Raw genomic sequence first — 25,418 nt, forward strand, 5'->3', positions numbered from 1 at the left:
TCTTCGTGTATATGCTAGTCCGATTTAAATTCAAGAATGGTAGGGATTTGATATTATAGCCAAGGGATTTCAACTGTTCATACCAGATTTTGGTCCACTGGGGGTGTCCAAGTATTTATATAGGAGTCATAGTTTATTATTTGTATTAGTCTGTAGACCGTAATTATACTATAGTAAAGCTTAAAAAAATCAGCAAACCCAATCCCCCCTTATCAAGTTTTCCTTATTTAATTCTGGTATATTTGGGATACCATAATAATCTTGATATAGCTTTTATCATGGCAAGGAAGAAGTTTTGGGGAATATTTGAAAAAGTAGCATTTAATTGAATGTGTATTCTTGGTAAAAAATTCATCTTGACAACACTAGCTTTTGACAGTACAGACATAATGATGTTCTTCCATCAATATTGTTTTGAATACTAGTCCATGTACTTAGTAGGTTATTGTTTATAATATCTTTGAAGTCCAAAATAAATAGTATTCCTAGATATCTTATCCAATTTTGATCTCACTCATGGGAAAGTACAATTCTTTATGACCTACAGGATTGAGGGGAAATGTGTGACTTGTTTAAATTTAAGTTATAGTTTGAAATTACCGAGAACTCATCAATAGCTTTAAGTATTTTTGGGAGGTCAGTAGTGGGGAGTTGGAAGTATATATTTAAGTCATCAGCAAAGGCCGAGCATATAAAAGATTTGTATTGTGGATTCTGGGAAGATGATGAAAGTTTTTTTGTGAAATAGACAGAAGGAGGGGTTCTAAATAAAGATTAAATAAGTATGGCGAAAGAGGACATCCTTGTCTTGTACGACTGGATAAGAGTATAGGGTTAGTTATAAGTTTGTTTACCTGTATAGTGGTAGAAGTTTTCCAATACACAACCTGGATCATTTTAATGAATTCTTGAGGAAAACCATATAAAGGCAGTATATTAAAAAGAGAACGTGTAAGTTTACTCTATCAAAAGCTTTGGTTGTATCTACTGTAAAGGCATATCTGGGGCATTTATCACTATTAAGTCTTACAATGGTATCTAAGAGGAGGGTGTTGTCACTTGTTTGTTTGTCATAAAGCCCATTTGTTGTTGGGAAACAATAGAGAGAAGTATATTTTTAAGTCGATTTGATATAACATGGGTTAATATCTTAAGATCAGTGTTTGAGGGCTATTGGTCTATAAATTTGCTGGATCTGTTGGATCAGAATGCGGTTTAGGAATCACTGTCTTGGAGTTATTTAAGTATCGTCTGTTATACCATATTGTATTATACAGCGGATAACTTTTAATAAAACTTTCCATGAATAAACTTAATCAGATGTGTATCCATCAGGCTCAGTGGATTTACCTAGTTTTAGTTTGTTTATTGCAGCTTTTATCTCTTAATTGTAATGGTGTTTTTAAGAGTTTCCTTTGATATTCTGTAATTTGTGGAAAGTGTATATTATGTATAAAATCCTCAAATCTTGTCTATAGACGGTGATAAGGGTATAATTGTATAATTTCTTATAAATATCTTCAAAAGCGTCCACTATATCTTGGTCTTTATATTTCACCTGTCCTTCATATTTTATTTCTTTGATCCTAGGAGGTCCACTTTTTATGTTAGTCTAGCTAGGAATCTTGATGGTGTTTGAGCCCGGAGTATTGATATATTTACCTTAATTCCAAGATATTTTCTAAATAGTGTTTGTATAATTGTTTTTGCCAATTATTTTTTTCCTCAAGTTCTTTAGAATATTTTTCCTGAAGTTCTAGTTCAGCAGTGTTTGATACTCTAGTTCATTCTTAAGAGATTGTTATATTTTTTTTTTGAGCCATGCAGATTTTTGAATAATAATACCCCTGATGACCACCTTGGTAGCCACCCATTGTATGTCATATGGAATTTGAGTGGATATAAAATCATTTTGGAGTTGGGCTAGGACATTCTGAATTTCTTGTGTTGTTTCTTGGTTTTGTATAATTTTAGGATTTAATGTCCAGGTATTGAGATAAAATGGGCTTGAAAGTTTATTAAAAGTCTAATTTTGGAATTATCTGAAAGAGTTCTAGGTGATATAGCATAATTTAATTTGTTAGAAAGGAAACCAAGGGAAATTAGAAAAGCATCTATCCTGGACCAAGTTTTAGGAGTGGCTGAAAAGAAAGTGAATCTTGATATTGTTTTATCATATTGAAATTTAACATAAGGGTCAACTAGTTCAAATGTATTTTGTAATTATTCAAGTGCTGTAGTGGTAGATTGTGACAGTCTGGTTTTTTTTATGTGATCTATCCTTATCTAGATTTAGTAAAGCATTCCAGTCCCCACCTACAATAAAACAGATGATTTGGGTATTTGGCTAATATATTAAAGATTTCATAAATGAAGAGCTGTTGATTTGAGCAGGGGCTATATATATTAAGAAAGAGTAATGGTTTGTTCAAAGTATGATATCCAGTAGTAAGTAATACCCATCTTCCCTTTGAGTCAGCTTCATAGGAAGTAATCTCTCCTTGGAAGGATTTATTTACTATAATGGCCACTCCCCTAGACAAAGAACTATAATTTGCAGCAATTTTCTTTTCCTTTCCCAAACCCAAAGTTGGTCATTTAAGTGGGTTTCTTGCAAGAAAGTTATATCAGCCTTAGTTTGGTATGTGAGGTGCATGATTAAATTTATTTTCTTTTTATCTACCATCCCTTTAACATTCCAAGAGTCTATGGTTATCATTTTTTATTAATATTGAAGTTTCTCATTTATTGATACTCAAAAATACAGTTATAAACTTTGTCGGTTAGTGTAGTGATAATAATTAAATATTTAAATATGTGCTTAGCTGGCTGAAACTACACAATTTTATTGTGTTTCACTTTTATGGTACCATTTCATGGTACGTATTTGCCACATAGATTTTCTTGCTTCCAGGATGGATTCCCAATCACCCCCCATTCATTATCATATACCTTATCAATAATGAAAAAAAGAAATTTTTTTAAAATTCAAACACTTTTCATTATTGATAAGATAGTATTGATTGATTATTATGTGGCAAATAGGTACCAATGCCAGTAGTCCTCCGGGACTAAATGAATGCATTTCCATTAAGCCCTTTTTAAAAATGAAACCCAATAAAATTGTGTAGTTTCAGCCAGCTAAGCACATATTTAAATATTTAATTATTACCAACACCCTCATCTTGAATATATGCATTGTACAAGATGCTGTTACGATACTATATTAACACCATCTGGATATAATATATATTGTTAATTTGTTGTAACTTGTTATATTTAAAACGTTCTATTTAGTGTTCAAAATAGTTTTTAGGTTTTTTACATTAACTTGTCTAGTGGGTTCAATGTTAGAAACAGGTACTGGGGAATAATACAGAGGCGAGACTGTTGATTGATTTAAGAGATTTTTTAAAGAATGTTTTAAATGTTTCAATTGATTAATTGGTATCAATTAATTTTAATCAAGTTTGAATATAAGCAATGGGAGCGAATTATCCGAACTCTGATGATGCCAAGGTTTGTTAACCACGGCGAAAGCGCTTAGTTGTTCGGTGCAACTGAGATTGTTTGTGCATTTTGGAGCATTAAACCGTTATTGGCTATTCAGTGTTGGTGGATTTATTTTTTTTATTTTCAAACAGTTTTGGTTTAGGGTCATTGATCCATTTGTGTTGGGTTCTCTCTGTGATACCCAATCAGTTATGCTCTGCACTCTACTAGACCCACCCCCCTTTTCCTCTTTTATTGTAACAAAAATGTAAAGTTTTCAAAAGTTTCCATTTATTTTATATTAATTCCACATCCTTTTGCTTGAAGTTTCCCATAAGAGTGGTCTATTCTGTCCTGTAGTTCTTTGGAGCTGTAGCACTTGTTTAGCCTTCCAAATGTTGTTTTCAAAGTAACTCCTGCCTGATTCATATCTTTTGATCTGAAGAAACGCAGAAAGGTGGATTTTGCTTGGTCAAGTGTTTCCAGGGATATTTTTTTCTTCTTTGTAATAAAATGTTAAAGTTGCAGGATATTTCATTTGGAAACTAATCTTATTTTCAAGGAGTTAAGTGTAGTATTTGCTGAGTTTGTCGATTTTGTTTAATTTCTAAAGGAAGATCTTGAGTAACCGTAATTTTATGTGCTCTCCATGTAACATTCTTTTTAACTATATAAGCTGACAGTATCGGTTGAACATGTGCTGAATTAAGCAGTCTGATGTAGACTTGTTTGTGTATGCTTTATAGCTCTGTAGGCTCTCTCAATCACTCTCTCATCCAGATCATCTTTATTAGTCAGAAGAGAGCCTAGTATTTCTTTTATTATTGGAATAAGTTGTGGATTATCAAAGCTCTCTGGAATACCTCTTATGATAAAATTATTTCTCCAGCTTCTAGCTTCCAAGTCTAGCATTTTTTGCTGTAATTCTTTAATTATGGTGTCATTGGTTTGTGCTTTTTATTGCAGTCAATTTATTTTTAGCTCATTGTCCATAACTTTAGCTTCATTTTGTTCTAGCCCAAGCACAATTTGGTCCAGAGTTAGCTTGAGAGAAACCCTCCACTTCTGTTTGTAAAGCAGTTTTCAGATCCTCCAGTGTTAAAAGAGGCTCCTGTTTTAGTCTTTGACACATTTTGCCAGCTTCTTCTTGTTGCTTGTTAATTTTTTGCCTTTTAGAAGTGGTTAGTAATTGCAGACAGTTTGGTTTTTGTGATTACAGTTTCCATCCTATCTGGCGGATTCTTCATTAATATTGTATAGTTAGAGTCCTAGTAGTAGTACACAATTTTAAATAAGTCTTGTTATGAAAGTTGTTTTTCTTCTTACTTTCCTCTTATTAGGCCTGTTGGTCTTTAAGAATCCACACTATGCAGTTCCGGGCTCCGTTTCCAACAAGTAATTATTTTTGCTTCAGAATGAGAGAATTTTTGAAAAATAAAGATGAAACAAGTAAGTACTCATATTTCTGCTTTAATCCATTGATGTTTGGTATACTTTTCCCAAACTATGCACTGGTTTGAAGTCAGATTATAGTATAGGAATGCAGGAGCTGCACTGTCAGTGTGCTTACAGGCTGTCCACCATTTTGGAATAGTAGTGGTCTTAATCTTGAAGTGCAAGTCATCTGATTATGCAATAAGGATTTTACATTTCAGAATACAAAATGACTTAATACTTCAGTTAAAGTAAAATAAATGGACAATCCCCCTACTCAGTAACAAAATGTTATACCTTTACAATCATGTATTATTTCTACGAAGTTTTTTTTTTTTTTTTTTTTTTTTTTTTTTTTTTTTTTTTTTTTTTTTTTTTTTTTTTTTTTTTTTTTTTTTTTTTTTTTTTTTTTTTTTTTTTTTTTTTTTTTTTTTTTTTTTTTTTTTTTTTTTTTTTTTTTTTTTTTTTTTTTTTTTTTTTTTTTTTTTTTTTTTTTTTTTTTTTTTTTTTTTTTTTTTTTTTTTTTTTTTTTTTTTTTTTTTTTTTTTTTTTTTTTTTTTTTTTTTTTTTTTTTTTTTTTTTTTTTTTTTTTTTTTTTTTTTTTTTTTTTTTTTTTTTTTTTTTTTTTTTTTTTTTTTTTTTTTTTTTTTTTTTTTTTTTTTTTTTTTTTTTTTTTTTTTTTTTTTTTTTTTTTTTTTTTTTTTTTTTTTTTTTTTTTTTTTTTTTTTTTTTTTTGAAGTTACTTTATTTATAATCAATAAACATCTTGTAAAAATAGTTTATTAATATTTAAATATTGAATTAATTTCCTAATTTATTTTCACTTTTTGTACTTCATGTAAGCACTAGATTTTTTGCTCAGTTGTCCCAATCACCCATTCATTATCATTTGTACCTTTCATATATACAAGATTTCTGTAGATGATTCATTCATTATATATACCTTATCAATAATGAAAAAAGAAATTTTTTTAAAATTCAAACACTTTTCATTATTGATAAGATAGTATTGATTGATTATTATGTGGCAAATAGGTACCAATGCCAGTAGTCCTCCGGGACTAAATGAATGCATTTCCATTAAGCCCTTTTTAAAAATGAAACCCAATAAAATTGTGTAGTTTCAGCCAGCTAAGCACATATTTAAATATTTAATTATTATCAACACCCTTATCTTGAAAATATGCATTGTACAAGATGCTGTTACGATACTATATTAACACCATCTGGATATAATATATATTGTTAATTTGTTGTAACTTGTTATATTTAAAACGTTCTATTTAGTGTTCAAAATAGTTTTTAGGTTTTTTACATTAACTTGTCTAGTGGGTTCAATGTTAGAAACAGGTACTGGGGAATAATACAGAGGCGAGACTGTTGATTGATTTAAGAGATTTTTTAAAGAATGTTTTAAATGTTTCAATTGATTAATTGGTATCAATTAATTTTAATCAAGTTTGAATATAAGCAATGGGAGCGAATTATCCGAACTCTGATGATGCCAAGGTTTGTTAACCACGGCGAAAGCGCTTAGTTGTTCGGTGCAACTGAGATTGTTTGTGCATTTTGGAGCATTAAACCGTTATTGGCTATTCAGTGTTGGTGGATTTATTTTTTTTATTTTCAAACAGTTTTGGTTTAGGGTCATTGATCCATTTGTGTTGGGTTCTCTCTGTGATACCCAATCAGTTATGCTCTGCACTCTACTGGACCCACCCCCCCTTTTCCTCTTTTATTGTAACAAAAATGTAAAGTTTTCAAAAGTTTCCATTTATTTTATATTCTACCTCCCTGATGCTCTACTAAATCTGCTTTTGAGTTCACACAGATGAACTGAGTTCATACAGAGTACTGACCTGGGCTAGCGGGCCGATTGCCATTCTTAAAGTCGTGGTTTTACCCGCTCTGTTCAACAATCTTCACTTGGGCCCCTACCCTAATTCCCACCCACTGCCCACTTCTCAAACTTCACTTTAACCACACCCCCACAAACACTCAATTTTCTCCTTTGAGCCAATCCTGTCTATCCAGTCACTCATCCTCCACCCTATTAACTACCATCACTTTTCACTCTACATACAATATGTTACTTATCCTACTTACTCCCTCCTAAATCACTTTCCTACTCCACCTGCCATCACTCCCACTCCCACTCCACCTGCCATCTCTCCCACTCCCACTCTTCTATCTCCCTCATTCACTACAATCTGCTAACCTCTATAAACCTCTCAACAGCTCACTCACCGTTTACTCACTTTCCAGCTCTTTCATAAATTTAAAATACTTCTCCCTCTCCCCCCACAAAACCTAAACCCAAACATCTCTTCTACAGCCCCCTTACCACAGCATAACCAACCCTCCTTTCCAAGCCTTTTGCTGGCTGACAATATTCATCCCAACCCTGGCCCACCCTCCAACCCAACAACAGGTACCCATAATCACCCCTCTAACACCTCCTCTACATTACCGGACCATTATCCCTCCTCACCCCCTATATCCCCTATCCAAACTCAATGTCACACCCCAAATCCTTGTAAATACTTGCTCTCCCTCAATATTCAAAGCATTGCTAACAAAGTTGCTTTCCATGCCCTTATTTCTCTTTACAACCCTGACATGCTCACCCTCTCATAAACATGATTACAATCCCATATTACAAACTCAGAAATCCTCCCCATTGGTAACAAAATCTTCTACCTCGATCGACACAAGAAACGACAAATAATGAGATGGTGGTGTAGCTATCGTATACTCTGACAAACTTTCTCTTTATCCTCTACCTACATCTCCTCCCAATTTCCATCCAGATGAAATTTCTGTTGCTAAATGTAAATTAAATAATCACAAAAATTTAGCCATAGTAGCAATTTATATCCCAGCTGGCACCATCTCTACCTTCGAACACTTTTTTTCTTGGGCATCTCAAAACACTTCTTATGAGACTATCATGCTTGTTGATGTCAATATTCACTGTAACTCCTTTAATTCCTATTCTCCCAATACTAGCATCAATCTCCTGGGATTCTCTCAGCTCAATTCTCTCAGTTCATCAACTCTCCCATCCATATCAATAAACACAAGCACCACTACCCTTGACTAGATCCTCACCTCTAATCCAAACCCTTATCACAATGCCACCACTCTACCAGACTCCCTCAGTGACAATCTCCCTACCCACATGTTAGGACACTCACCTCACCTGCTAAAACCTCATGAATACAGCCATAATCTTGCTTTCCGATACCTTCAATAATCTTCTCTGCTCTATTAACTGGTCCTTTTTCTACACCGTCCTCTCAATGAGGCAGTCTCCAAATTTACCACCACCTTCCTGAATATCCTAAACTCCTTAACCCCTACTAGAAAAATATGAACAAAAACTTTGCTCCATGGTTAAACCCAGTCCACCAGTAAACTAATGCTTAAATGAAATAGTGCCTGGAAAACCTAAAAAAAAAAAACTCCCATTGCGATCTCTAAACCTATATAGAGAACTTAGGAACCCAACCAAATCGGTATTGACAAAAAAAAAAAAAAAAGATAACCCACTTGATAACCCCAACTCCAACACAAAAAAAAGTTTTGGAATATCAAACTCTTACATCCAAGGCAACCCTTCTACTCACAGCCACTGTCGTAACAGCTCACCAACAGACACTGCCTCCTTTCTAATTCCTTCTTCACCGGCTCTATAAAAAAAGTTAAACTAAACATGACAACACCTCTGCCTTTCTGATCCCCTTCCCTCTCCCAATTCCATCCAATCTTCTTGTCTTAAAACCTGTCCCTACTGCATACATCTTACCAAATTGAAAACCTGCTCCCTCTCTGCTTAGAACTTACCTTTCCTATTCCATAAACTTGCAGCTAACTCTGTTGCACATCTAGTCTCCATATTAGTACAGGTCAATTCAAGAGAACACAGTTCCTAACATCTGGAAAAAAAATCCTATGGCATACCCCTCTACCAAGGTGGCAATTCAACTGAACCAACCGACTACAGATTGCCATACTATCCCCCCTTATCCAAAATTCTATAAAAATGTATTCATAACCAGACCACCTGAACTACCACCAAACACAGTTTGTCCTCACCACAGCACCTCTACAGGTCTCATTTCATTTACACAGAAGATCGCCAAAGCATGGGACAATAAAAGTAGTCCATCCTTCTTCCTTGACCTATCTAAGGTCTTTCACACCATTTCCCATAACCTATGCTTTCAAAACTTTCTTCCTTAACCTCTCCTTTTCTACAATATGATGGTTCTCCAGTTAACTCACCAGATTCCAATCGATCAAATGGCTTCCTGCCTCCTTCCCCTTTCTCCCAGTCCAAAACAGGTGTCCCCCCCAGGGTCAATCCTTGGACCTCTCAATATCTTTACAAATAACCTACAGACTTCCTGTTCAAAATAATAAAATATGCAGATGACTCCATTATTATTTAAGTACTCCGATAACCTTACCCACCTCCTTGCTCTTACTCGGGATTCCCACCTTTCAGTTGAAACATTTCTGACCAATAATTTACTTCTCAATCCTGAAAAAAAAAATTCTACTCTTTCCTCCCCAAATCACTATAGCAACACAAAAATACCTTCACAGTATCTTCTCTTAATGCTTCTCTTTTGAACCACATACTAAACTTCTGGCTGTAATCATAGATGACCAACTAAAGTTTGACATTCATATTCAGCAAGCCATCAAGCCAAAAAACTTGGTCTTGGACATAAAAATACCTCACTATTAAATGCTAAGTGTTCTCTAACCAGACTTTCCTTCTCCCAACCTTACTTTATGCAGTCCCTTTTCTCCTTACCTTATGCAGTCCCTTTTCTCACCAATATTCAATCCAATCTATTAGCTAAACTTGAAACCAGCTACAACAAAATAGCCAGATTCGCTGCCAACCTTCCTTTTCACTCTCACCACTGCATAGCTTTAAAAAAAACTACAATGGCTTGAGCTACGTAACCAAATCCTTCTTCTCAAACTCCACCTCACACACAATCTTACATCAATCTTCCTATGGTCCTGCCCTCACGGACCACATCACTCCCTACTCTCCCAAGTGTAACCTATGCAGCACAGACCTACACCTCTTTATACTGCCACTCAGTTGCTGATGTCTGGAACAAACTTCACCTTTCTCCAAGAAAGCAACTTTCTTAACTTCAAAAAAACTTTATTTACTGATTCCTGGACATATCCTTGTCCAAATCCCACCTAAACTACTCCCTCTCCTGTTTCCCTTGCCCTCTCAGCTCTCAAACTTTACCACAACTAATCAAATCATTTAAGGTCTTTATGATATTCTATCTACCTTGAATTTCTCTGATGGTAACTATTAAATATAAAAAAAAAGTTAGATTCTATTTTATATACTTAATATGTACCATGGCTGATTAAACCCTCAGTATTACTCTTGTATTCTAACATGTTCATTTACAAGCTTACGCTGTTTCTCCTGTGTATATGTTAATATATGATATTTTGTTTTATTATTTATCTGTGGAGCTTTTCTCCTTGGATCTCTGTTGAAAAAGGGCTAACCCTATTAACTAACAAATAAATAAACAAAACAGAACAAAAAAAATGGAAAATTTTAGATGGAAATTTAGATTAAACAAATAAATAAAGAAAACCATCCTTGATGGATGCCTGTCTATAGTAGGATACACACCATCCTTGATGGATGCCTGTCTATAGTAGGATGCACACCAGCACTTGCACAAGGTCGGCAAGCTATGTCAAATGTGAAGCAGAACTAGGCAGGAGAAAAGGGAGCAGCTGCCCAAAGTACAAAGTGCTAGAGGTTGTGATCAGCAGGTGCCAATGGTGTGGAGTGCAATACTAGCATTTCTTTATGGAGCCAGCTGATAATGGATGCCAATACTGCATTTGTGGTTCTGTTCATACCATCGGAAATACCACATGAGGATTACTATTCGGTGAGGTTAGAGTTAAACTACTTCCTCAGATATAGCAGCTTTATTGTACCACAGAGCTTTTTGGGGGGGCTCCTCACCTCAAAAGACAGGGTTATTTTTGGAACTGTCCACTATGCCAGATGTCCTTACAGTTCTAATTTGGAGGCTCACAGATTCACCTATAGTATCTGTAGTGTCTAGTAAAAATAAGTGTAAACATACAGAGAACATGCAGATTCTACTGAAAATGAACCCAGGTGGGAGGCAAAACTAGAGACTCATGTTCTGCAAGGTAGAAATGTTAAAAATTGCTGTATCACTACAAAAGCACCTTAGATCTTGCTAGATGGCTAACAGAGCAGTGAATTTTGAGAGCTCCATAAAACTAGTATAATGATGTAGGAAAATTTTTATTATTTGCAAGTTTAAAACATCAGAAATCTATAGATAAACTACTAAACTAAATAAATATCAATTTCGGTGGAGATGTACAAGTAACTTGGAGAGGTATTGAGTCACTGAATATGAACAAGGAATTCTCATCCAGATGCTGCTTTGAAAAAAGAACTGCAATTGATGACCTCTACCTTACAAGAACCATCTTTGAAGATGGATGGCTTTAAAAATGACTTGGAAAACCTCAAATTAAATTCTCAAAAACAGACTGATACTCAAGTACAGCAACACCATACAAAAATAACAAGTCTAGAGACTTCTCTAAATGACATTGAAGGGAGACTCAAAGAGGAAGAATTCCAAAAATAATTTCTGCTTAAACAGAATACATGGCTGCTTAACAAAATAGATGACTTAGAAAACAGGGAAAGGAGAAACATAAGGATCTTTGGTCTGCCTGAAAACACTGAAGGAGAAGACATTTCATTCTTAACCTGGATTCCTGAATTTTTAGACTTGAAAAGATGGACTTTAATTTGGGATTGAAAGGGCGCATAGAACACTGAGGAAACTTACTTCCAACTCAAATACTACCTCTAGATCTATAGTTACAAGATTTCTTTCATTTCTGGACAAGGAACCAATATTAAAATCTGCTTGGAGAAAATCATCCTTAAAACATAATCAAAGCCTAATAAGGTTTGACAATGATTATCCTTCCAGAATACTAGAACAAAGGAAAAAAGTCTGGCCAATAATAAAACTGTTGAAACAAAACATTAAAGCACAGCTGGCCTTTCCAGCAAAGATAAAAATACTTTTTGCTAATGAGAGGAGAACCTTTAAGGACTTAGAAGAAGCTACTATATTCATCAAAATCAACAACATTATGTCTATCCCAAAAGAAATGGAATGGATGGCCCCTACTCTTAAAAGAATAAAAAAAAAAACAAATCCTTGGACTGATGCTAGAATCCTTGGACTGATGCTAGAAGAAAAAGAAGAAACAAAAAGCTGATTCCAAGATAGCTGTGGCAAAAAATAACTGTTACAACTACATCTCAAAGTATCAGCTGATATGGTACATCACTTGTCATCTGGTTTTATTTTGAGAAACAGTAATGATTTATTCAAAATGTTCAGAGTCCAATAATTTTTCACAAAGGTAGGTCAAGATGGGTAACTATTTACATTATATAAAAGCCAAACAAAGCTCATATAATATAAACATAGAAGTTTCTATTACCCTACTTGAACTCCATGAATACTTATCTTGTTCATTTTTCATTGATTTTACTTATAATAATTTAAGTAATTAACTAATTCAACAAGGTATCATTCATCAGAGTTCAGAATGAAATGTAACAAATTAACATCATATACAAGAGCAGTAACAGTAGAGTGTTTTGAAAAAAAAATGCTGTCATGGAGACTAATGCCTTTTTCAGTTAAAGTATGACTTAGAAATGTCATGTATATCCTGGTTAAATAATAGTAGCAAGCTCTTAGTATAAATGTCATCATTATTCTATCTAAATATAGTAGATATCAATTACGGCAGGTATCGCGGCTACGGGTGCTATTTGGTCAAGCTTGATATGGTGTGCTTGGTTGCAGCCGTGTCTGGCAGCTAGTAAAACTGTCACTTATTTTGTCTAAACATAATCAATATCAATTATAGCAGATATCATAGCTTCAAGTCCTGTTCGATTAAGCCGGACATGGTGTAGGTGGATGCAGCTGTATGTTGCCATTTTAGTCTCCGGGGGGCTGTGGGTTGTGGCTTGTGATCGAGATGTGCTGGTGCTTGTGTATTGGGAAGAGACATTTGGTGTTTTAGCCTGGATCCAGGGGGAGGGGGGTGGATAGAACTGTGATTTGGGATATTTTGGCAGAGAATGGTTTGTTTGTACGCCTGCTGAGTGAGAGGTGGGAGGGCTGGAGGAGTGTAGTGTCTCTTATTGCGGAAGCTTGTTGTGAGGTTTTTTTTTTTTTTTTGATCCGTTTGCTCTGTTCTTTTCCTGGCTGCTGCCTCTCAGTAAGGGACAGCATTTAGGCTTGATGTTGCAGTGAAGTGAAGCTTTGCCTCAGGTATGCAGTACACAGAAACATTAATAGAAACAGATGTTCCCAGGTTGCTATGGCAACATTGAGTGACGATAATGCTTAATGGCTCTGAGAAGCCTCCAAGATGATTCTCTGCAATGATGTTTTTAGTTTTAAAAAATATATATAATAAAAGGGCTGTTTTAAACCACATGCACACATATTGATGGTCTCCCAACACTTCGTTTAGCTCATTAAGTTGATTCTTGATAAAAATAAATAAAAAAATACAGTAGTTGTGTAGTGTATGATTTTTGGTAAATCTGGACATGGGATATGTAGTCATATGGGATGGAGAAGTCTGCTGAATTTAGATATTAAAGACAGGATGTTATAACATGGGCTTTTTTGTACAATAACACTACTGTTTTAACTTATTGAACATCAAGGGGAAGCATGATGATTTTCTTGGGTCCCCTTCAAAACATCTAAAACCCATAACATCCAATTTCATAACATAGAGACCAGAACATCTAAAACCCAAAATGTCTAAAACCCATAACATTGAATTTCATAACATCCAACAGTACGAATGACATGAAAATAACATCCCCTCCACATATAACGACATATGACACCAAACTACCAAGCACATGTTTTACTAAATTTCTGCAGGGAGGTCTTGCTACAGTGGGGTTAGGAAATGAACCTTTTCCCCATTGTAGTGAGAGTGGAGTTGGTATATTTAATTTACGGTGGGTGTGGGGGGCAGAACCCCCCCACATGGGGGGGTGCAGGGGGCTTGCCCCCCTGCAGAAACATAGTAAAAAAGTGCATTTGATAGTTTGGTGTCATTATATGTGGAAGGGATGTCATTTCATTGTGATTTATAATGTTAGATGTTATAAAATTTGATGTTATGGGTTTTAGATTTTCTGGTCTCAATGTTATGAAATTAGATGTTATTAGTTTTAATTGTTTCAAAGTAGACTCTATTTTCTTATGTAAGTAAATATGCATACCAAGTCATATAATTGCTTTAACTTGAATTGTGGTTTTAACACCACATCTTGACCATACATGATACTTAAGCTGTTACCAGGGTAACAGATGTTTTATACATGACAAATTGACAGTTGTTCAAGGGAAACAATAGAAGCCTGAACTAGAAATGTTATAGACTGTAACTACCACATTCTGAACAAATAGTATTAAACTGACAATAATCACTCACCTTTGCCGATTATACAAAAACAGAATGTTGCCATTTAAATCTAAAAACTTTTAGTATATGCCATAAAATTGCAAATTTGTGAATATGGAAAAGGAACTTGTAATCATTAACAATAAGTGAATTTTTTGTTTAAGCTATAATTTCACTCATTTTATAATAAGAAAGTATATGTGTAGGAAATGGGGGGAGAGGGATGCACCGATAATTAAAAAGAACTAACTTTCAGCAATGTTTGCATAAAACAAATGATGCTTTAAGTAGGTTAGCAACAAAGTGATTACTTAAATGCTGGTAAACAATGAAATATAACTTCTGATATTTCCAGTAAAATATATTATATTATAAAACATTAGGTATAAATATTATTACCATCTATTTATTAAGTTTTGAGAGACTTCCTCAAGAAGGGTGAATATGTTGAGCAAATGTGCACTATAGTCCTTTACGGAGGTTTTATATAGGATACATCCTACTTTACTATGACTGAAATGCTTGTCATCTAGCTTTCATGTAAATATTATATTAAATTGCTTCTACAATAAGTAGACATTTATATACTGCATTATCTAATCTACAATAGTACTACATCTATTCAAAATAATATAAATGCTGCTTATTCCTATTACAAATATTCTCCATATGATAATTCAATTCATTGAGCTCAGATGTTCTGGATTGTCAAGGTATGAGTGATAATCTGATGGACTTAGGTTTATACATCAAATTAGGAATAATTTTCATTCCATGGCTAGTGCAGATCTTAGTTTTTGTCAACATTGATTAATTTAAATTTATTTCACAAAAACATTTTTAGTATACCTGACCAAAACATTACTTTATTGGTAAACAAACTGACAATTTCCTTTAAAAACTCAAACATATATAGTTAAGAGGAAAATATTTAATAGTCACAATAAAACAAAAAATACATAGTCTAAATAACCCAAGATGGATTTAACTTTATCATCTTTAAAATACCAATGGCTTAAACAATCCTATCAAGAAATCAAATCTACTAAAATATTTAAAACTGAACAATGCACAAATTGTCTTCCTTCAAGAAACTCATTTCATAATAAATGACAACTACAAATGGAATCCTAAGGAATATACGATACTGGCGCAATCCACTTAGACAAAAGGGGTAACAGTTTCATGGAAAACAAATGTGATTAACCCAGAAATCATTTTATAAGTATGAAGATAAAGAAGGCCTTATGGCATTAGTAATAGTTAAATATAACAGAATATGGACCCTAGCCAATCTATACTTCCAGGCATTGGATAAGGAACTGTTAAAAAAATTTTTGATTTCATTTCCACTATTATAAAAGGCAACTTAATATTAGGAGGAGATTTGACCTGTATATTTGACATTTCTGAAACTACAAATAAAAGACCATTGCTTACATCTGCTGTATCAAAAGCTTTAAACAAGTGGGTAGAATCATTTCATCTTGTAGTTCTTTTAAATTTAAAGATGATAACCTTTGTTGTTTTCCCATCCAAGATCACAGATTTGGTACCCAAACTAGAATAAATAAAATATTTGTTGCCTTTGACTTGCACTCTAAAATCATTAATTCCTCAATCACTCCCTGCCCCTTTTCAGACCATAATTCATTGATACTAAAACTTCAAAATGGGTACAAACCATTAATCCAAAATGGGTACAAACCATTAATCTTTAAGTCCAGACGTCCAGCATATAAAATAGTTCAGATGCTGGTTATTACCTAAATTACAGTTCTTGGATATTGATTACACCAGAGATAAATATGATGATATGGGACTCATTAAAAGCTTACATAGTAAAACCCTAACTTGGTATAAAAAAAAAAAAATCAGAGAATGGGATTCTGAATTATTAGATCTACAATCCAGACATTTGTCAGTAAAAGCTGAAAAAAATCTAAATCATTTGGAGATGAAAAAGAAAAAAATATTAAACAATAAATACAACAAAATTCTAACACACAAAACTAGTTTTGCTTCAGAAAAACTAAAAATGAATACCTTGGCCACTTCTCCCAAATATCTACATAATTTATCCACAAGAATCAATATATAATCAAAAGCTAATAACATTAAAAGTATCTTCCACGAAGAGAAAGGGAAATGTGTCTTGGATAGAGGTGACATTCTTGTTGCCTATAGAAATCACTATATGGAACGTTGCCTATAGAAATCACTATATGGAACATTTCCAAAAGGAAAATATACATATCGATCAAGTAAATCTAGATGAAAATTTTACAATATAAAAAAATACCAGAAAAATTAAAACTAGATCTCCAGCACCCATATTCTACAAATAAATTACAGATACAATAAGACGGTAAAAATAATAAAGCTCCAGGTATAGATGGCATAATTATGGAAATATATAAATTTTCCTTCACAAGAGACTGGAAATATTGCCCATACATCAAGCACAGAGTGCCTCTAGACTGGATGGGGACTGGGAAAATTCACCCCAGGGATCCAGTCCACCCTCTAAGCTAGGGTCAGGTCCAAAGTAAATAATGTGGAAAAATAGCCCGGGGGGAATTTGCCAGGCTAGGCTTGTATAGGCCCTAGGGCTGATAGCCTAGTACCAACCTATGAACCTATGATACTATCCCTCTTCCATAAAACAATAATAGAAATTCAGTCACAAGCTTTATTAATCACACCAATCCTAAAGGAAAACAAATCCCAAACCTCTGTACCTCATATAGACCTATATCATTAATGAATATAAGATACTTATGACATTAACAGAATGAAAATACCACTATCCAAAACAATAAATAATAATCAAACTGGATTTGTATATCATAGACCCACACGACAATATTAAAATAATCATTGCACTTATAGATTATATTAATAAAGAAACGCTCATAATTGGCTAAGACAGGGAAAGGCTTTGATTCCTTAAATTGGGACTATTTAGTCAAAATTCTGGTGTTATTTGAATTTCCTCCTTCCTTTGTTCATAAGTATGTATGTATACACACACACCATATATATATATATATATATATATATATATATATATATATATATATATATATATATAAATATAAATATATATATATAATTTCCACACACACACACACACACACACACACACACACACACACACACACACACACACACACACACACACACACACACACACACACACACACACACACACACACACACACACACACACACACACACACACACACACACACACAAATAATAATTTAGCGCATGTTGAGCTAGGTCCTTTTCACCTCTGAATCTATACATATAACAAAGGGTCCTAAACAATGGTGTCCCATGTCACTGATTCTATTTGCTTTGGCTATTCAAATATTGGCAGATTCAATATGTAATACGTAACAATACAAAAATCAAAAGAGTAGATGTTTATGAACAATACAATTCTAAAGTAATGCTCTTTGCTGATGACATATTAACATTATCCAATACAAGAGACATCATAAAATTTATTTTAATTGACACATTTTACAGGACTTCATGACTCCATTTCAATAAATCAATCAAAATGTTTATTTTTAAATAAAAAAATTGCAGACGAAGGGGAATCACATTATAGGGAAACGAGCATCTACTTTAAAATATCTAGGAATTGAGTTATGCAAGGATAATAATGAATTAGTCTAAAAAAACTACAATATCATCAATACAATTAAAATCTCTGTGGAAAAGTGAACAAAATAATATTAACATTTGAAGACAGACTACAGTTTAAAAATGGTTTTACTACCCATGATTCTATATATAGCTTTGGCAATACAACTGTTAACAGAAAGGAATATACTCAAAGAACACTCCTAATAAAATTTTTATGGTTTCCCAAAAGAAACAGAATGGCTTTAATACATCATATCAGACTATGGAAACAGGCAGGATTAAACTTTCCTGATATAGAAACATATATAAAAGCATCAATATCTAAACATCTCAGATTGGATAAGTCCAAATTATATTACAAATAGCAAAGAATTACTAACTGTAATATCAATAAATGAATTTGATTTAGAAAAAAAAAAATCAAATAGTTTATTTGCCATGGCACATGTGTATTAGTATGCAATATAACATAACTAAGCTTTTTAAACCATTCATAGTTACAAAGAGCTATCTACATAAAATATATAGAGAAATGATTCCTAGCAAACAATAGAAACATACAAACATTCAAGCATAGCATATTGAAATTTTACAAGATATTGATAACTAGACACCCAAATCCTCATTTTGCAATTATATAACAAAAGGACACTCATTACAGCTAACTGAAGAAATTAAATCAAATACAGCTAACTGAAGAAATTAAATCAAATATTTTATCATCAATAAAGCATACATCCTTTACATAATACTGGATACTAAAATGATTTCTTCCACAAAGGGAATATGTTTGAGGTGTGAGCAAATACACAATGCAGAATGGAATCACATGTTTTGACTGTTAAAATTAAGCCATTTTGGAATGGTATTAAAAACTTTTTATAAGCTTTATTTAAATGAATCATTTAACTTGTCTAAAGCTCTAGTATTATTAAATGTGTATGAAGGTCCTCATTTGAATGAGTCGAATATGTATCTAGTTTGGACAATACTTGCAATCTCAAGTAATAACAAGAAGATGGAATACAATCACAACACTGACTTTGGAAGACTTCTACAGCCTACTGAAGACCACAGCATTGTTGGAAATTAAAATTAAAGAATTAAGGATTCATCCATCCTAAGCCATTTATTAAGCCATGGAAAAAAGTCCAATCATTAATCGACACTTTACAATAACTGAACAGATTTAACACTCAGATAACTGGAATGTTATACCTATAAAGTAATTGTATATATTGACCTCAGTTATAGTGTCAGGCTGATGTAAATAGTGTACATGGTTATTTAAGATGTTATATACAAATACTATGGAATTTATTCAACTGTATTTGCAAAGAGAAAACGAAAATAAAAAAAATAAAAAAATAAAAAAAAAAAGAAGAGCATCTTGGATCTCAAATTTAAGTTGAGAAACATTAATGAAGAATAGACCAGGGAATGCAACTATCAATTTGCTAGCCTTTAGACCATCAATGAATTCTAGGATTTTGCAACAAACGAAGATCGTAACAAGTAAGACATAATCACTTATTTTTTAAGTTGGCAACACACAGATATCTTACCGCCAACAGTAACTTTTTATTGGACTTCATTGCACCGATCAGACCCATAAATGACAGAAGGAAAAATGCGAAGCCAACAAATAGCCCAATCCAGGCTGCTGCAAAAATATCGTCATTGTAGGAAGCATCAAGTAAATCGTAGTAACCATTCTGATCAGACAGGAAGAAGATGCACTCTGCAGTCAGTGCCAGCCCACACATCTGTCAAGGAAAGGGAAAATTAATTGTAATGAACTGAAGTCAGAAATCAGTGTTCATAGCTTGCTATTGACAATGTAGGCTCCTTTGATATCACAATTTGACACAAAAATTACAACTCCATTGAAGAAAAAACATTTGATACAGAAGCAGTGCACCATTTCCACCTGTCCAAACAAGATAACATGTCGACATTAAGTTGAGTCATATTTTAACATTTCAAAGCTATAAACAGTTAAGTGTACAGAGGTGATAATCAGCATATAGTCCACCAGATCAGGTGTAAATCTGCAACAACTTTATCTAGCATTCATGCATCTTCCAGTTTAGTATTCTTTAGGTATTAAAATTCATCTCAAAAACACAGCTTCATTTCAAACTGCAACAGGTCAAGCATGGATTGAAATGAAGCCATTGCTCAGGAAAGACTAAAATGTTTTTGTCCATATGGAGTGCCATCACCATGATCTTGCAAAAGGCAAGCACATCACTCAAAGGAACCCAAAGACATGGAGTGAAGCATAGGACATGTCAATACATTTTTGGATGCAAAACATCTGTTTGGAGAACAAAAATACAGTGCCATAGGTTTTGTTGTGTCTTGGTGTTAATACATTTTTGGATGCAAAACATCTGTTTGTAGAACAAAAATACAGTGCCATAGGTTTTGTTGTGTCTTGGTATTACCATTCTAGTTTCACTTATTAAAAATGTACATCTGTCACAGCATTTCCAAGATATCCAGAAAGCTAATGAAATTTCCAAACCGATGAGACTGTAAGCACTACATCTAACTTGCATCAGTTACTAAAATGGAGATTTGATTTTACTGTAACTCAGTTGTACACTTGCAGTGGAGACAGAAAAAACATTATAGTAGCAGTTTCATAAAAACAGGTCATAAGCTTGGCAACTGAACCTGCAAACGTATGTTGATATTCTCTTCCTCCTATTGCAGCATTCTGGAGTAAGGAGTGCCGTGTATGATGTAAACCTGTAGCATTTCTAGGGTGTTATCTGCAAGGGCATGGAACGCATTATCATGGAACTTATAAACAAAGACATTGGCAACAATCAAACACTGGACCCCACCCAGTTTGGGTTTGTGAAGGGACGATAGACCTTGTCTCCTGAATCTGATGGACTTCTTCGAATCAGTCTCCAAAGCTGTGGACAGGGGTAAGGCAGTCCACACAGCCTATCTGGATCTCGCGAAGGCCTTCACACCATCCCACACTCTGGGATCATAGATAAACTAAGCTGGGCATAAATCCCTAGGTCACTCAATGGGTTGCCAACTGGCTTACTGACAGAACCCAGACTGTAAAAGTGGCCAACTCCAAATCCAGCTCCAGACAAGTGGAGTATCTCAGGGTTCAGTCCTGGGACCACTTTTGTTTGGAATCTGCTTCTCTGAAGTACAGGCCAACACTAAGGGACTCTGGCTAACAAAGTTCGCAGATGACTGCAAACTGGGAGCCAAAGGGCCTTACAGAAACAGATGCCTGGTGCCAGAGCCATGGGCTCAAGCTTAATGCCAAGAAATGTATAGTTATTCCCTTTGGAAAAAAACATGTACCCATGAATTACCACATATGTGGCAGTACACTAAACATCGAAAGTGTGATGAGAGACTTAGGGACACAGGTGGACAGTGGTCTCACTTTCGATAACCACATCGCCACAACAGTCAGGAAATCCTTCTATGTGGCACACCTCATCACTAAGGGCTTTTCACCCAGAAAAGAGGTAATTATTCCACTGTACTCATCCCTCATTAGACCCATTATAGAGTATAATGCCCCATATGGTATGTACATTACAAGACATCTGCAACAGCTGGAAAGGCCACAGAAATAACTCACTAAAAGAATCACAGGCCTAAACCAGATGCCATATGCCGACAGTGGAAAAATAAACCTACATCTATACTCTGTGGCATAGAGACGATCTCTGCTTAACATACAAGGCCATGTCAAACCCTGAGCTAGTGGACATGCTCCACTAAAAGAAATCCCAATCCCTCAGAGCCACACGCTCCAGGGATCTAAACCTCGTCATCACAATGAACAAAACATGTTGGAGGGATAGGTTCCTGACCCAGAGACTCCCTATACTCTAGAATAGACTGCCCATACATGTCAAGCAGGGAGCCTCCATTGCCCTCTTCAAAAGGAACCTTGATGATTAGATGGAAGATAGGAAATTCACCCCGGGGATCATGTCAGTTGCCCTGCTAGACAGGGGTCCAGAGAAGTAAATATTGTGGGAATAAATATCCAGGGAATTGTTATGGCTAGGCTTGTATAGGCTCTAGGGCTGATGGCCTACTACCAAACTTATGAACTTAGGAATTCCATGCAGACATTTTCTGCACTGGAAGGGGAGCCAACTGTCATTGATGGAAGATTTTCATCCCATGTAAAAGAGGGGTTGAGACATGAAGTCTGATTGGAACTTCAGTTCCACACTGTCCAGTCTGAAGAAGGATCCAAGTCTAAAAAAATATAGTCTGTGGTTATGGTGGCAATCTGAGAGTCTTGAGGAAAAGTATCAAGTTAAGGAAAAGGGCCTTCTAAATACTGGAGAGGGTCTCCAGATTTGACAATTACCAATACTGACAGGCCAGGAAGACAGCAACTCAAGCAGTCAAAAAGCCAGAATATAGAACTATTTTACTGTGTCCATAGAGTATGGTATTTGGATAGTTTTACAAACCAGCCAGTGGCTTAAGGGAACAGGTTGAGGCACATGCTCCTCAGACACTTCTCAGTAAGGGTGGAGAAATGCTAGCAATGACTGAAGATGATGCTGGGAGGTAAAGGAACACTGGAAAACTATTGTCTGCAGTGACAATTCTGCACTGTCCTGTTGGTGCATAATAATGTTTCTATGGCCTTCATTAGAGGATGGGAGTAACCAGGACAAAATACAGCTTTATTAAAAGCAGATCTGTGGGCACAGAATTTCACCGATTGTTAAAGAGGGTGAACTTGCATAAGTTCGTAGTAAAGACCAATGCAAATATATTTCTGCTTTTGAACAGGTTAATTGTTTTTTCATACTGTAAAACCAGCAATAGGCTTTTCATTAATAACCAGGAAATCCTGGTGTTTCCAAGTGTGGGCAGTTTGTGTACAATTACAAGAACAAAATTCCCTCCATTCACAAGCAATCAGCCAGGGTTGGCCTTGGGTCAAAGGGTGCCCTAGGCAAAAGGGCTCCACAGCACTCATCCATACCATCTGATGACCCCATCCTGGTCCGTTTACACCATCCAGTGCCCCTGCTAGAGCAATGCCCTAGGCAGCCACCTAGTTGGTCTATGCCAAAGGCCAGCCATGCACACAACTCGAAACACACTTTCGAAACCAAGGAACCTCTAAGTAACTCATATCAGTTGGTCCTTGTACACAACCTCTAAAATAAGTTTGGGCAGACTGCTGTAGAGAATTTTAGGGTTAGGAAATCAGTGAGGTTAGGTTTAGGGAACAAAGGACTCTGGATAGGATAGGGTGGGAGTTTTAAGGTTAGACAGTAGGGCTATATAGTTTTATAGGGTCAGGTGTGGGAAGGCTATGTAGAAGCAGGAGAAACAGGCTACTGCAAAAGTAGGAGTACTTACTTGGCTTTATCAAACAAGTGGCACAAACAAGTGCTGCAAGCTACTACCACAAGAGCGCATGTAGTAGGCCACATCATTTGTAACTTTCTACCCATCATCTGCATCTAGATTCTTCTTGAATTCAGGTGGTTAGCTTATTTTGCCAGATTACCTCAGGTCTTAATTATACTTAGAAAACATTAAATCTCCCATTCCTATTAAGTCTACATTTCCGCAAAGTCATAGGCCATTCAGTTAAGAATTGCATTTCTGTCTTTTCAGCAGTGGCATAAAACTGCTTCCGTGGCCATTTCAGTTAAGAGATTTAAATTAGGCCTAAACTATCAATTTAATGGACATAGTTGTCCAGAGTAATACTCTGTTTCTAAATCAGTCTGGTGGGGTGTAGTTTATATGTGCGCATGTGTGGGGTTAATCAGAATTTAAGTTCACCCATGTTATGCATGTACTTCCAACTGCATCCATTAAAGGGTGCCCTTTTCCTAAGATGCACAATTATTACAGGGATATCGCCTTCTGTGGCTTTACTTACTACCCTTAAGTACTTCTTTTCTGCTGTTGGTTAAACAGAACAATACTGGCACCTGAATGCCAGAACCAAGAGCGTCTTCCTTTCATCCACAAATTTAAAATTATTTTTCTCTCAAGTATTAACTGTACGTTATTGCTAGACTTCTCACATTAATAAGTTTTAGCCATGCCATTTTGTATTTGTGCATGGATTTTAAGCTGTTTGACTAAGGACTCCTGTTTCTACTTCTGATCCATGAAATGGAAACACAACACACACACACACAAATTAGACAAAAGTTGCACTTCTAGATTAGATTACATTTTCCTGTCATTCCTACACAAAGCTCAGCAGAGCATACCAGACAATGGAGCTATACAAATCTTAGCAGAACCAGAGGAGATTTCAACAAGTGAAGATGGCTTGCAGTTAAGGACAGAGGGACAGCATACAGTGAAAGAGGGAATGTAGGCAATAAGATGTATGAAAAGAGAGGGACAGCAGAGACAAGCCAATTAGCCTTTTGATCACCTATAAAAAGGATTAGGGAGAATGGAGATAAAAAAAAGATATGTGACCAAATGATACATACATGTGATGGGCTGGTACCATCATCAAATGGAAGATATTTTAGGGGGAAAGAGGGACAAAGACATATAGTCTACTGCACTATAGTGCAGATCAGAAATTATTTGCTAGGATTTTATTAGCCGAACTGGAAGAGTATTTACTGAAGGTAACTGATGATCCCATATACGTCACTGAAACCACTGGAAACAGTTAGCAGATTTTGCTCGTCTGTTGGCGTTTTGTAAAATGAGTGTCAGGTATAGATGAAATGGACATGCAGAAGGTATTTGACTCTGAAATGGAGTACTATGGTGAAGAGGCCATAGCAAGTATGAGCAACAGTAGGTCCATGGAGACTTAAGTCACAGATTTGTACCCCTGGTATCAGGATTAGTGCAAATAACAGTTTGGTAGTGCAAATAACCGTTTGCTAGCTATGATATGGCTAGAGGGGGAATAAAGGCTTTCATCAGGATGCTTCTTTTGATTAGAGAAAAGCCTGCACAAAGATTGAGTAACTCAAACATATTTTGTAAATGTCTGTTTTTGCTGTTTCTTCAGTGTATTATGTTTTTAATGTATGAATCTCTTTTGGTCACCTTAGTCCGGATTGTGGCTTAAATGGGTCCTTAGTCCAGGGCAATTCATCTAACCAGGTTAAATGAAGAAAGGAATCTGGGGGAAATGTTGCAACATTAATTTCCTGATGCCTGTGTACTGCTTCATATATTAGGTGCAACTTGGGGGAGGGAGATGGTCAAGTTTGTTTCCTGTGATATCA

At 35.0% G+C, this 25,418-nt stretch overlaps 1 protein-coding gene across 1 annotated transcript in view; it reads right to left on the reverse strand.

Annotated features, from left to right (window-relative positions):
- Nucleotides 1–25,418, reverse strand: part of UPK1B (uroplakin 1B) — a 140,342-nt gene that overhangs the window by 43,756 nt on the left and 71,168 nt on the right. Inside the window, exon 3 of the mRNA XM_044073120.1 lies at nt 19,734–19,934. Coding sequence (XP_043929055.1) covers nt 19,734–19,934 — 201 coding nt within the window. The remainder of the gene's footprint in view (nt 1–19,733; nt 19,935–25,418) is intronic.

This window comes from Protopterus annectens, chromosome 5.part1, assembly GCF_019279795.1.
Source record: "Protopterus annectens isolate FY-2018-M chromosome 5.part1, PAN1.0, whole genome shotgun sequence".
In the NCBI taxonomy this organism is placed as follows: domain Eukaryota; kingdom Metazoa; phylum Chordata; order Ceratodontiformes; family Protopteridae; genus Protopterus; species Protopterus annectens.